Source organism: Catharus ustulatus, chromosome 1, assembly GCF_009819885.2.
Source record: "Catharus ustulatus isolate bCatUst1 chromosome 1, bCatUst1.pri.v2, whole genome shotgun sequence".
NCBI classification, from domain to species: Eukaryota; Metazoa; Chordata; class Aves; order Passeriformes; family Turdidae; genus Catharus; species Catharus ustulatus.
Window position 1 is genome coordinate 165,033,614 of NC_046221.1, and position 13,476 is coordinate 165,047,089.

General features: G+C 50.8%; 3 protein-coding genes across 3 annotated transcripts in view; 2 read left to right on the forward strand and 1 right to left on the reverse strand.

Moving 5' to 3' along the window:
• LOC116999522 (NAD(P)(+)--arginine ADP-ribosyltransferase 2-like) overlaps positions 1–13,476 on the forward strand; it is a 703,496-nt gene that overhangs the window by 303,819 nt on the left and 386,201 nt on the right. The window lies entirely within an intron of this gene.
• Positions 1–13,476, reverse strand: part of LOC116994645 (erythroblast NAD(P)(+)--arginine ADP-ribosyltransferase-like) — a 284,339-nt gene that overhangs the window by 193,026 nt on the left and 77,837 nt on the right. The gene's annotated exons all lie outside the window — the stretch shown is intronic.
• On the forward strand, positions 6,378–8,940 carry LOC116999288 (GPI-linked NAD(P)(+)--arginine ADP-ribosyltransferase 1-like). Its single transcript, XM_033065802.1, has 3 exons — positions 6,378–7,176; positions 8,444–8,482; positions 8,867–8,940. Exons 1-3 carry the CDS (start codon positions 6,378–6,380, stop codon positions 8,938–8,940), a joined length of 912 nt encoding a protein of 303 aa, XP_032921693.1.

The window sequence follows — 13,476 nt, forward strand, 5'->3', positions numbered from 1 at the left end:
GGTGTCCCCATGTCCCCCCTGGACTCTGGAGCCCCCCCAGGAATCCCGGAGCTCCGGAACCGCCGCCGGAGCCGGGAGCTCCGGGAAGCTTCGCTGCACTTTATGGCTCCTGCCCTCGGCTGCACTGACCCCTGTCCCGCCTGCCCGGGCTCCTGACGGGCTCTGTCCGTCTGTCCGTCCGTCCAGCCCGGCACTGCCCGGGGGGAAACCCCAAAATCCCAAATCCCACCCCAAAACCGCCCCCCTTCCCCTGTCCCCACCCCGAGTCCGTGTGTTTCAAGAGTTTGGCTTTGCTCTCTGCCTGCTGCAGCTCTGCTTTTCCTGCTGGGACCTCACCTGGCCAGGTGGGGGTTTGGTGTCCCCAGGGTTTGGTGTCCCCAGGGTTTGGTGTCCCCAGGGTTTGGTGTCACTGAGGGTTTGGTGTCACCGAGGGTTTGGTGTCACTGAGGGTTTGGTGTCACCCAGGGTTTGGTGTCACCCAGGGTTTGGTGTCCCCACGGTTTGGTGTCCCCAGGGTTTGGTGTCACTGAGGGTTTGGTGTCACCCAGGGTTTGGTGTCACCCAGGGTTTGGTGTCCCCACGGTTTGGTGTCCCCAGGGTTTGGTGTCACCGAGGGTTTGGTGTCACTGAGGGTTTGGTGTCCCCAGGGTTTGGTGTCACCAGGGTTTGGTGTCCCCAGGGTTTGGTGTGCCCAGGGTTTGGTGTCCCCAGGGTTTGGTGTCACTGAGGGTTTGGTGTCCCCAGGGTTTGGTGTCACTGAGGGTTTGGTGTCACTGAGGGTTTGGTGTCACCCAGGGTTTGGTGTCACCCAGGGTTTGGTGTCCCCAGGGTTTGATGTCCCCACCTGCCCCTCCCTGGGATCCAGGATCAGGATCAGGGGATCCCATCTCCTGTGGGATCTGGGGATGGGATTTCCCGTCTTATTTGGGATCAGGATCAGGGATCAGGGGCATCCCACCTGCACCTCCTTTGGGATCAGAATCGGGGATCCCACCTGCACCTTCTGTGGGATCTGGGTCAGGATCAGGGGGATCCCTTCTCCTTTGGGATCTGGGAGTGGGATTCCTCATCTCTTTTGGGATCCAGGATCAGGGGGATCTCAGCTGCACCTCCCTTGGGATGTGAGATCAGGATCAGGGAGTCCCACATGGAACTCCCCTGGGATCTGGGATTTGGATCAGGATCAGGGAGATCCCATCTGCACCTCCTCTGGGATCCAGGATCAGGATCAGGGGATCCCATCTCCTTTGGGATCTGGGGATGGGATTTCCCATCTCCTTTGGGATCTGGGGATGGGATTTCCCATCTTTTTTGGGATCTGGGATCAGCACCTCCCTTGGGATCCAGGATCAGGGGATCCCATCTCCTTTGGGATCTGGGGATGGGATTTCCATTTCTCTTGGGATCTGGGATCAGAGGGTCCCACCTGTCCCTCCCTGGGAATTGAATCCCAGTGGAATTCTGGAGCACGTGGGGGTCCCTCTCCCATCCTGAGGGGGCTCTGGAGCAGGGGGACCCCATTGGGATCCCGGATCCGGATCTGGGGGGGTCCCACCTTCCCCCCTGACCCCATTGGGATCCCGGATCCGGATCTGGGGGGGTCCCACCTTCCCCCCTGACCCCATTGGGATCCCGGATCCGGATCTGGGGGGGTCCCACCTTCCCCCCGACCCCTCCAGTGCAGATTCCAGGCTCTGGTTCCCTGTTCCCACTCTGGATCCGGGGTCCTGCTGGCCACGCACAAGGAGGGGCCACAGAGCCCCCCAAACCCCCCTCAGGGATCCCCCAAAATCCTTCATAGGATCCCCCAAAACCCCCCTCAAGGATCCCCCAAAACCCCCCTCAGGGATCTCCCCAAACCCCTCATAGGATCCCCCAAAATCCTTCATGGGATCCCCCCCCAAATCCCTCAGGGATCCCCCAAAATCCTTCATGGGATCCCCCAAAACCCCCCTCAGGGATCCCCCAAAATCCTTCATAGGATCCCCCAAACCCCTCATGGGATCCCCCAAACCTCTCAGGGATCCCCCAAATCCTTTATGGGATCCCCCCAAAATCCCTCATCCCTTTATCCCTTTATTCTCTGCTTTCTTTATCCTCTGCTTCATCTCTTTTTTCTTTATTTCTTTATCCTCTGCTTTATCCTTTTATTCCCTGCTTTATCTCTTACTCCTTTATCTCTTTATCCTCTACTTTATTTCTTTATCCTTTGCTTTATCTTCAATTCCTGTATCTCTTTATCTACTTCATCCTTTTATCATCTACTTTATCTCTTTATCCTCTGCTTTATCTCTTTATCCTCTGCTTTATCTCTTATTTCTTTATTTCTTTATTTCTTTATCCTCTACTTTATCCTTTTCTCCTCTGCTTTATCTCTTTATCCTCTGCATCATCTCTTATTTCTTTATTTCTTTATTCTCTACTTTATCTCTTTATCCTCTACTTTATCTCTTATTCCTTTATTTTTTTATCCTCTACTTTATCCTTTTATCCTCTGCTTTATTTCTTTATTCTCTGCATCATCTCTTATTTATTTCTTTATTTCTTTATTTCTTTATTTCTTTATTTCTTTATTTCTTTATTTCTTTATTTCCTTATTTCTTTATTTCTTTATTTCTTTATTTCTTTATTTCTTTATTTCATTTCTATATTTCTTTATTCTCTACTTTACCTCTTTATCCTCTGCTTTGTCTCTTATTCCTTTATCTTTTATCCTCTGCTTTATTTCTTTATCCTTTGCTTTATCTTCAATTCCTTTATCTCTTTATCTCCTACTTTATCCTTTTATCCTCTGCTTTATCCTTTTATCCTCTGCTTTATCCTTTTATCCTCTGCTTTATCTCTTATTTCTTTATTTCTTTATCCTTTGCTTTATCTCTTATTCCTTTATCTTTTATCCTTTATCTTTTTATTCCCTGCTTTATTTCTTTATCCTCTGCATCATCTCTTATTTCTTTATTTCTTTATTCTCTACTTTATTGTTTTATTCTCTGCTTTATTTGTTTATCTTCTACTTTATTTCTTTATCCTCTGCTTTATTCCTTTATCTTCTACATTATCTCTTATTTCTTTATTTCTTTATCCTCTGCTTTATCCTTTTATCCTCTGCTTTATCTCTTAATTCTTTATCTCTTTACCCTCTACTTTATTTCTTTATCCTCTGCTTTAACATCAATTTCTCATCTTACTGTTTTATTTTCATTTTTTTGGGTGGTTTGGGTCCCTCCAGGCCCTTGCCCAAAGTCACCAGAACAGGATCAGGTAGAGAAAAATGAGAAGAAAACTCCTGGGTTTAGCTAAATCTGAAAATAATAATTATTGTAGGGATTTTAAACCCAAAATTTGTGTGTCCAGGACGGGGAGAACCTTCCTGGGATGGAAAGAGAAGAGCTCTGGGAATTGTGTGGGATTCAGAGAAAAGGGAAAAACAGTTCTGTACTGGAAAAATAGAGGAAAAATCCCAGTTAGAAACAGAACCAGGGTGGGTTTAGGTCGGGTTTTGGTGTCTCAGGGCGGGTTTAGCTCAGGTTTTGGTGTCTCAGGGTGGGTTTAGCTCAGGTTTTGGTGTCTCAGGGTGGGTTTAGCTCAGGTTTTGGTGTCTCAGGGTGGGTTTAGGTCGGGTTTTGGTGTCTCAGGGTGGGTTTAGCTCAGGTTTAGGTGTCTCAGGGTGGGTTTAGCTCAGGTTTTGGTGTCTCAGGGTGGGTTTAGCTCAGGTTTTGGTGTCTCAGGGTGGGTTTAGCTCAGGTTTTGGTGTCTCAGGGTGGGTTTAGGCTGGGTTTTGGTGTCTCAGGGTGGGTTTAGGTCGGGTTTTGGTGTCTCAGGGCGGGTTTAGCTCAGGTTTTGGTGTCTCAGGGTGGGTTTAGCTCAGGTTTTGGTGTCTCAGGGTGGGTTTAGCTCAGGTTTTGGTGTCTCAGGGTGGGTTTAGCTCAGGTTTTGGTGTCTCAGGGTGGGTTTAGCTCAGGTTTTGGTGTCTCAGGGTGGGTTTAGCTCAGGTTTTGGTGTCTCAGGGTGGGTTTAGGTCGGGTTTTGGTGTCTCAGGGTGGGTTTAGCTCAGGTTTTGGTGTCTCAGGGTGGGTTTAGCTCAGGTTTTGGTGTCTCAGGGTGGGTTTAGGTCGGGTTTTGGTGTCTCAGGGTGGGTTTAGCTCAGGTTTTGGTGTCTCAGGGTGGGTTTAGCTCAGGTTTTGGTGTCTCAGGGTGGGTTTAGGTCGGGTTTTGGTGTCTCAGGGTGGGTTTAGGTCGGGTTTTGGTGTCTCAGGGTGGGTTTAGTCACTCCCAGTGCTCCCCCAGAGCTTCCCAGTCACTCCCAGTGCTCCCCCAGTGCTTCCCAGTCACTCCCAGTGCCCTCCCAGTGCTCCCCCAGTCACTCCCAGTACCCTCCCAGTAACTCCCAGTGCTCTCCCAGTCATTCCCAGTGCCCTCCCAGTCACTGTGAGTGTTCCCCCAGTGGTTCCAAATCACTCCCAGTGTCCTCCCAGTGCTCTTCCAGTGCTTCCCAGTCACTCCCACTGCCCTCCCAGTCATTCTCAGCACCCTCCCAGTCACTCCCAGTCATTCCCAGTGCCCTCCCAGTCACTGTGAGTGTTCCCCCAGTGACCCAGTCACTCCCAGTGCCCTCCCAGTCATTCTCAGTCACTCCCAGTGCTCTCCCAGTGCCCTTGCAGTCACTCCCAGTGCTCTCCCAGTGCTTCCCAGTCACTTCCAGTGCCCTCCCAGTCATTCTCAGCACCCTCCCAGTGCTCCCCCAGTCACTCCCAGTCACTCCCAGTGCTCCCCCAGTCACTCCCAGTGCTCCCCCAGTCACTCCCAGTTTTGTTGCTCTGGCTCGCTGGGCTGGGGGGGTGGGGCGGGGACACCCTAAAAATACCCGGGGTGGGGGAGGGGAGGGGGGGGGCTGGCTCGGGGCCCGATCCTGGCTAAAAAAAAACCTGGAGAGGTCACGTGACCCCGGGGTGGGGGAGGGGAGCAGCTCCGGGACCCCGCGGCCACCACGGGGGGAGGTAACGGGGAGGGGACACCGGGGGGACACCGGGGGGACACCGGGGATTGGGGTCTGGGGGGCACCAAGGGAACGGGGAGTGGCACTGGGGGACACTGGGGGACACTGGGGGAGGGGAATGGGATCAGGAACAGGATTTGGGGGCCTGGGAGGGCATTGGGACCGTGGGAATGGGATTGGGGTCATGGGAGTGACCCCAGGGTTTGGGGTCTTGAAGGGACACCAGGGGGGACATGGGACCGTGGGAATGGGATTGGGGTCATGGGGGGACAATGGGAGTGACCCCAGGGTTTGGGGTCTTGAAGGGACACCAGGGGGGACAAAGGACCATGGGAATGGGATTGGGGTCATGGGGAGGATTGTGAGTGACCCCAGGATTTGAGATCTTCAAGGGACACCAGGGGGGAGATGGGACCATGGGAATGGGATTGGGGTCTGGGGGGCACCAAGGTGGGGACAGGGGACTGGGAGTGGCACTGGGGGACACTGGGGGACACTGGGGGAGGGGAACGGGATCAGGAACAGGATTTGGGGGCCTGGGAGGGCATTGGGACCGTGGGAATGGAATTGGGGTCATGGGAGTGTCCCCAGGATTTGGGGTCTTGAAGGGACACCAGGGGGGACCTGGAACTGTGAGGGTGGGATTGGGGTCATGGGAGTGACCCCAGGGTTTGGATTGGGGTCTTGGAGGGGCATTGAGGGGGGACACAGGACCATGGGAATGGGATTGGGGTCATGGCAAGGGACTGGGAATGACCCCAGGATTTGGGGTCTTGAAGGGACACCAGGGGGGACCTGGAACTGTGAGGGTGGGATTGGGGTCATGGGAGTGACCCCAGGGTTTGGATTGGGGTCTTGGAGGGGCATTGAGGGGGGACACAGGACCATGAGGGTGGGATTGGGGTCATGGGGTGGGACAATGGGAGTGACCCCAGGATTTGGGGTCTTGAAGGGACACCGGGGGGGGACACAGGACCATGGGAATGGGATTGGGGTCATGAGGGGACAATGGGGATGACCCTGGGATTTGGGATCTTGAAGGGACACCGGGGGGGACATGGGACTGTAAGGGTGGGATTGGGGTCATAGGATGGGACCAGGAGTGACCCCAGGGCTTGGATTGGGGTCCAGGTGGGCAGTGGAGGGGTCAAGAGATTTGGGGTCAGGGGCTAACTGGGGGACACTGTCAGATCCCCTCAGTGTCCCCTGTGTCCCCTCAGTGTCCCCCCTGTGTCCCCCCAGTGTCCCCCCTGTGTCCCTCTGTGTTCCCCCAGTGTCCCCCCAGTGTCCCCCCAGTGTCCCCCCAGTGTCCACACAGTGTCCCTCAGTGTCCCTCAGTGTCCCCAGTGTCCCCCAGTGTCCCCCACCCTGGAACCATCCCATGGCCTCCCTCTCCACGGACCCGCTGTCGCTGACCCTGGCAGTGCTGGCGATCACCGCGGCCACCACGGCCACCCCCAGTGCCACCAGTGCCACCAATACCACCCCCGTGGTGGTGCCCCTGGACTTGGTCCCCGACTCCTTCGATGACCGGTACCGGGGCTGCGGCCGCGCCATGGCCGCGGCGTTGCCGGCCCTGAACCGCTCCGAGCTGCGGCGGGGCGGTCACTTCGCCGAGGCCTGGGCTCTGGCCGCGGCCGAGTGGCGCGTCCGGCCGTCCTCTGTGTCCCCTCTGTCCCCAGCCCAGGCCATGGCCCTGCTGGCCTACACAGCACCGGTGCCGTTACACCGGATATTCAACGCCGCCGTGCGCACGGCCGGCCGCTCCCGCCAGGAATACCGGGACAATTTCCACTTCAAAACGCTGCATTTCCTGCTGACTGACGCGCTGGCCGCGCTGAGGGCCGCACGGGGACCGCGGTGTCACCGCGTGTTCCGGGGGGTCACCGGGGTCCGGTTCGAGGCGCGGCCGGGCCGCAGGGTCCGGTTCGGTCACTTCGCGTCGGCGTCGCTGCGGCGGGAGAGCGCGCGGGGCTTCGGCACAGACACGGCCTTCGAGGTGCGCACGTGCGAGGGCGCGGCCGTGCGCGAGTTCTCCTTCTTCCCGCACGAGGACGAGGTGCTGATCCCGCCCTTCGAGACCTTCGAGGTCACCAATGTCACCGAGGGCGGGGACACGGCGTGGATCGAGCTGCGCCACGCCGGGACCTGGAGCAAGTACAACTGCGAGTGGCTGCGAGGTGACGGCGCGCGGGGGGCGGGGACAGCAAGGGGGGATGTCACAGGGGGTGGGGACAGTGAGGGGACGTCACAGGGGGTGGGGACTCTGAGAGGTGATGTCACAGGGGTGGGGACACTGAGGTGACGTCACGGGGGCAGCGAGGGGTGACGTCACAGGGGGCGGGGACAGTGAGGGGTGATGTCACAGGGGTGGGGACATTGAGAGGTGATGTCACAGGGGGCGGGGACAGTGAGGGTGATGTCACAAGTGTGGGGACACTGCAAGGTGACATCACACAGGGGTGGGGACACAGAGAGGTGACATCACAGGGGATGGGGACACCGCAGGGTGTTGTCACAGGGGACGGGGACAGTGCGGTGATGTCACAGGGGGTGGGGACACTGAGGTGATGTCACAGGGGGTGGGGACACTGAGAGGTGACATCACAGGGGGTGGGGACACTGAGGTGATGTCACAGGGGGTGGGGACTCTGAGGTGATGTCGCAGGGGGTGGGGACACTGTGGGATGATGTCGCAGGGGGCAGGGACTCTTCAGGGTGACGTCCTAGGGGTGGGGACACTGAGGTGATGTCATGGGGGTGGAGACATGGTGAGGTGATGTCACAAGTGTGGGAACACAGAGGTGATGTCACAGGGGGCGGGGACACTGAGGTCACATCACAGGGGGCAGGGACACTGAGGTGATGTCATGGGGCGGGGACACTGAGGTGACATCACAGGGGGTGGGGACTCTGAGGTGATGTCACAGGGGGTGGGGACACTGAGGTGTCGCAGGGGGCAGGGACACTTCAGGGTGACATCCTGGGGGTGGGGACACTGAGGTGACATCATGGGGGTGGAGACATTGTGAGGTGATGTCACAGGGGGTGGGGACACTGAGGTGACATCACAGGGAGTGGGGACACTGAGGTGACATCACAGGGGGTGGGGACATGGTGAGGTGATGTCACAAGTGTGGGAACACAGAGGTGACGTCACAAAGGGCAGGGACACCATGGGGTGATGTCACACAGGGAGCAGGGACACCGCGGGGTGACATCACACAGGGGGCGGGGACAATGAGGTAATGTCACAGGGGGTGGGGACACTGCGAGGTGACATCACAGGGGGACATTCCCTAGGGGGACACGGGGACACCCAATGAGGGTTGGGGACAGGGACACCCAGTGCTGGGGACAGGGATGGAGCCTCCCACAGGGATGGGACAGGGACAGGGATGGGACAGGGCCACCCCCAGTGCTGACGCTGTCCCCTCCCCTCAGCAGAGCAGCGCTGTGGGGACAGGCCCTGCGTGTTCGATGAGGGTGAGCTGGTACCCCTGACCCCTGTGTCACCCCTGTGTCACCCCTGAGTCACCCCTGTGTCACCCCTGTGTCACGCCTCTGTCACCCCTCCCTGTGGCCCCCCTGGCACCCCCAAACCATGGCCACCCCTCCTTGTCACCACTGTCCCCTCCTCACGGATCCCCCCTGTCACCCCCAACCCCGTCATGGCCCCCCCTTGTCACCACTGTCCTCCACTCATGGCCCCCTTGTCCCCTGTGTCACATTGTGACCCCTCTGACACCCCATGACCCCCTGACCCCCTCGAACCACCCTCAGGGCTCCTCCTGTCCCCTCTGTCCCCCCCTCTCTGTCCCCCGTGTCCCCCCCAGCCCCCTCTGACCCCCCTCTGTTCCCTCCCCCCAGGCAGGACCATCGCCCCCCTCGGACGGCTCCTCTTGGCCACTGCAGCCCTGGCGGTGGCCACCGGGGTCCTCTAAGCCACCATGGCCACCAGCGGTCATTGTGGTCACCGTGGTCATTGAAGCTGCTGGCATGGCCCCCAAGCCACGGGGCCACCAAGGCCACTGAGGTCCCCAAAGCCTCCATGGCCACCATGGCCACTGTGACTAGCAAGGTCACCAAGGCCACTGAAGTCTCCAAAGTCACCATGGCTACTGTGACTAGTAAGGCCACTCTGGCCACTGTGACTAGCAAGGTCACCATGGCCACTGAGGCCTCCAAAGCCACCATGGCCACCATGGCCACTGTGATAAGCAAGGCCACCAAGGTCATTGAGGTCTCCAAGGCCACCATGGCCACTGAGGTCTCTGAGGCCACCATGGCCACTGTGACTAGCAAGCCACCAAGGTCACCATGACCACTGAGGTCCCCAGAGCCTTCATGGCCCTTGTGGCCACTGTGACTAGCAAGGACACCAAGGTCACCAAGGTCACTGAGGTCTCCAAGGCCACCATGGCCACCATGGCCACTGTGACTAGCAAGGTCACCATGGCCACTGAACTCTCCAAGGCCACCAAGGTCACTGAGGTCTCTGAGGCCACCATGGCCACCGTGGCTACTATGACTAGCAAACCACCAAGGTCACCATGGCCTCTGAGGTTCCCAAAGCCACCATGGCCACCCTGGCCACTGTGACTAGCAAGGACACCAAGGTCACTATGACTAGCAAGCCACCATGGCCACCATGGCCACCGTGACTAGCAAGGCCACCATGACCATGATGGCCACTGAGGTCTCGGAGGCCATCATGGCCACCATGGCCACTGTGACTAGCAAGGCCACCAAGGTCACTGAGGTCTCCAAGGCCACCATGGCCACCGTGGCCACCAAGCCACACAAGGGAGGTGACAGCAGTGGAGCCACCGGTGCCACCAGGACTTTGGGACAAGAGAGGGGACAGGCGGACCCTGAACTTCACTTTTTGGAGTTTTTTTCCCTCCCTTCCCAAAAATTTTAATTTATCATTAAACTGGATTTGCCTCAATCCGCGAGTTTTCCTCTCATTTTAGCGCTCGGGAGGAGGAGGAGGAGGAGGAAGGGCAGGGGTGGGACTGAGAGCTCTGAAGGTCTTGTCCCAAATTCTCCTGGAATTCCAGGATTTCCTGCAGGCAGGAGGAAGAGGAGGAAGAGGAGGAAGAAGAAGAGGAAAGTTTTAATAATTTACCAAAATATGAGGATTGGCCTAAAACCAAAACCCAACTGTGATGGACAAAAAAACTCTTTAACAATTTAAATTAATATTTCTATTTTTTAATTTAATATTTATATATTTTTATATATGTCTGTATTTATATATTTATATATCTGCATATTTAGATTTACATAAATTCATATTTACATTCTATATATGAATATATATTCATATTGATATTATATGTATTAATATTTAGATCTTTATATATTATTTACATTTCTCTATATGAATATATATTAATATTTAGATTTTACATAGTAATATATTATATAGTAATATTTATAGTTTTATATATTCATGTTTATATTCTTATATATTAATATTTATATTTTTATATATTCGTATTTAGATTTTACATATTAATATATTATATCTAGTAATATATATTTTACATATTAATATTTAGATTTTATATATATTCGTATTTAGATTCTATATATTAATATTTAAATTTTATCTATTAATATTTTATTATATATTGATGTATATTATATATTCTTATTTAGATTATGTATATTCATATTCTATATTCATATTTGCAATCTTATAATATTTATATTTTATATATCTTCATATTTATATTTATATTTATATATACACGCAGTTATATTATTATATATTCATATTTATATATTTTATATATCCATATTTATATATTTATATATCTTAATATTTAGATTTCTCAATCTTAATATTTAGATTATGTATATTTATATTTTGATTTTATATATACATATATTTATATTTTAATATATATTTTATATATTAATATTTAGATTTTATATATACACATTTTATATTATATTTTTATATATTCATATTTATATTTATAAATTAATATTTATATTTTTATATACATTCACATTTATATTTTCTATATTAACATTTATATTTTATATATTAAATTTCTCTTTAATTCAGTTGCGTGGAGTAACCCCCCAAAACTCACAGCAAAATCACCAAGACAATTATTGGCAAAAGGAAATAAAACAGGAAGCGAAATATCAGAAAGTTAGAAATGCAATATTAGAAATATTGGAAATTTAAATAGAAATTGAGATAGAAATGTAGATAGGAATTTAAATAGAAATTTAGATAGAAATTTTAATAGAAATTGAAATAGAAATTTAGATAGAAATTTTAATTGAAATTGAAATAGAAATTGAAATAGAATTTGAAAAAGAAATTTAGATTGAAATTGAAATAGAAATTCAAATAGAAATTTAAATAGAAATTGAAATAGAAATTTAGACAGAAATTTAAATAGAAATTTAAATTGAAATAGAAATTGAAATATAAAATATATAAAAATAGAAATTAAAACATTTCCATATTCGTAACTCCATCACTGACTTTTAGGACAGCTCCAGTTTTGTCCTTCTGTGAATTTGAAAAAGTTTCTGGTTGCAATTCTTCTTTTCCATCGCACAGCTGAGCAAACATAAAAATTATTTAAGTCAAACCTGGTTTCTTCTAACAAAATTTTAATTATTTTCATTGATTATAATTAATTATCTTTAAATTCTTTTCAGCAAGGCTTACCTAGCCATCTGCTTTTAATTAACTCTAGTAAATTAGTAAAAAAATCTAGTAAAATAACTAATTTTAAATTAGGATAGTAATTCTGTCAGATTTGTGGTTCAGATCCTGGGTTTTACCTCAACCCACAAATTCTTGGTTCAATTTTCTCTCCTCTCTCTTTTCCCTCGGTGATTTTTGATGGGTGATCTCTCCCGGGTTTTATCTCACCCCACAAATTCTTGGTTCCATTTTCTCTCCTCTCTCTCCCCCCTCGATGATTTTTGATCGGTGATTTTGATTATTTTCATTGATTATAATTAATTAACTTTTAATTCTATTCAGCAAGGTTTACCTAGTAATATTATTATAATTAACTCTAGTAAATAACTAATTTTAAATTAGAATTGTAATTTCTATCGGATTTGTGGTTCAGATCCTGGGTTTATCTCACCCCACAAATTCTTGGTTCCATTTTCTCTCCTCTCTCCTCTGCAGAGGGGAGCGGCTGAGGGGCTTTGCTGATCCTGCCCCAACACAACACCTGAAAAAGGAATTTCACTCCTAGAGGCGAGGCCTGGATAGAGCTGAGCAGATTGAAAATTAAAATTAATTAAATTAATTAAAAATAAAGGGAGTGATAACTCCCAATAACCAGGCACACCCCGGCTGAGGCTGCAGTTGGCGAAGGAGAGAAGCAGCAGCGTCTGGGGTTACAAAACAGGGTTTGATAAAAGGTATCTGTTCTATCACCATCTGTTGAGGGTGGGGCAGTGATCCTGATCTCTGTGGGAGATATTCTACTAATGGCCATGTTTTATAAACCAGGCAGGGCATTGTTCTTTATCTTTTCACAACCCACCCTTCCTCCAGCCAGTCATTTTCTGCTCATGGCCATTGAGTCACTGTGTGACTGATAAAATTACTGCATCCCATTGGGAGTTGCTCCAGCCAGGGGGAAGAGCCCAACATTTCTTACCAAGATAAAAACAGAGGTTTTGGGACACTAAGGGAGCCCCTTTCTCCTCTGGACTCCAGAGGAAAACCGGATTTCTCCACATCACCACTGGAACTTTAGAGGGAAACTGCACCTTGTACAGGAGCACTGCTCCAACTGAGCCACATCTGTCACTACAGGAGGATGCAGCCACCATGGAATGGGACTGCTGCCAACACCCTGCCTGACGGGTGTCAGGCTGTACTCTGACTGTGTCAGGGTTTGGGGTTTGTTTCTTTGTAGTGCTGTATTTCTATTTTAATTTCCCTAGTAAAGAACTGTTATTCCTAATTCCCATATCTTTGCCTGAGAGCCCCTTGATTTCAAAATTATAATAATTTGGAGGGAGGGGTTTACATTCTCCATTTCAAAGAGAAGCTCCTGCCTTTCTCAGCACACACCTGTCCTCCAAACTGGGACAATCATCCAAGCTCTGGGGAGTCAATGGCATGGAGAGAGGTCATCCCCGGGGATGTCACCTGGTAGGGGACCCCATTTGGTGTCTGGGGTGTGACAGCAACCCAGTGAGCAGTGGGGAGAGGGACTGGGGGCACGGGGGATGTGGGACCATGGGGGGTGAGAAATAAGAGAGAGAACAGAAAGTTTCAGTTCCCCTGAAGGAGCTGGATGGGGCTGAAAGATGAACAAGTACAAAAATACAAAAGGATGTAAAAGTGGGGACACCGCAGAGCAAAGGTGGGTGGAGCTGATGGTGAAACAGATGAATTGACATGGTTTTTGTCACGTTCTGTAACACAGAAGCGGCAGCACCGACCAAAAGCAAAAGGTTGAGGTGAGGCAATG

Excerpts from the sequence above, each read along its gene's own strand:
- LOC116999288 (XM_033065802.1), top strand. The coding sequence starts at position 6,378 with ATGGCCTCCCTCTCCACGGACCCGCTGTCGCTGACCCTGGCAGTGCTG. Across the intron at positions 7,177-8,443 it reads CAACTGCGAGTGGCTGCGAG|AGCAGCGCTGTGGGGACAGG; the intron begins GTGACGGCGCGC and ends TCCCCTCAGCAG. Across the intron at positions 8,483-8,866 it reads GCCCTGCGTGTTCGATGAGG|GCAGGACCATCGCCCCCCTC; the intron begins GTGAGCTGGTAC and ends CCCTCCCCCCAG.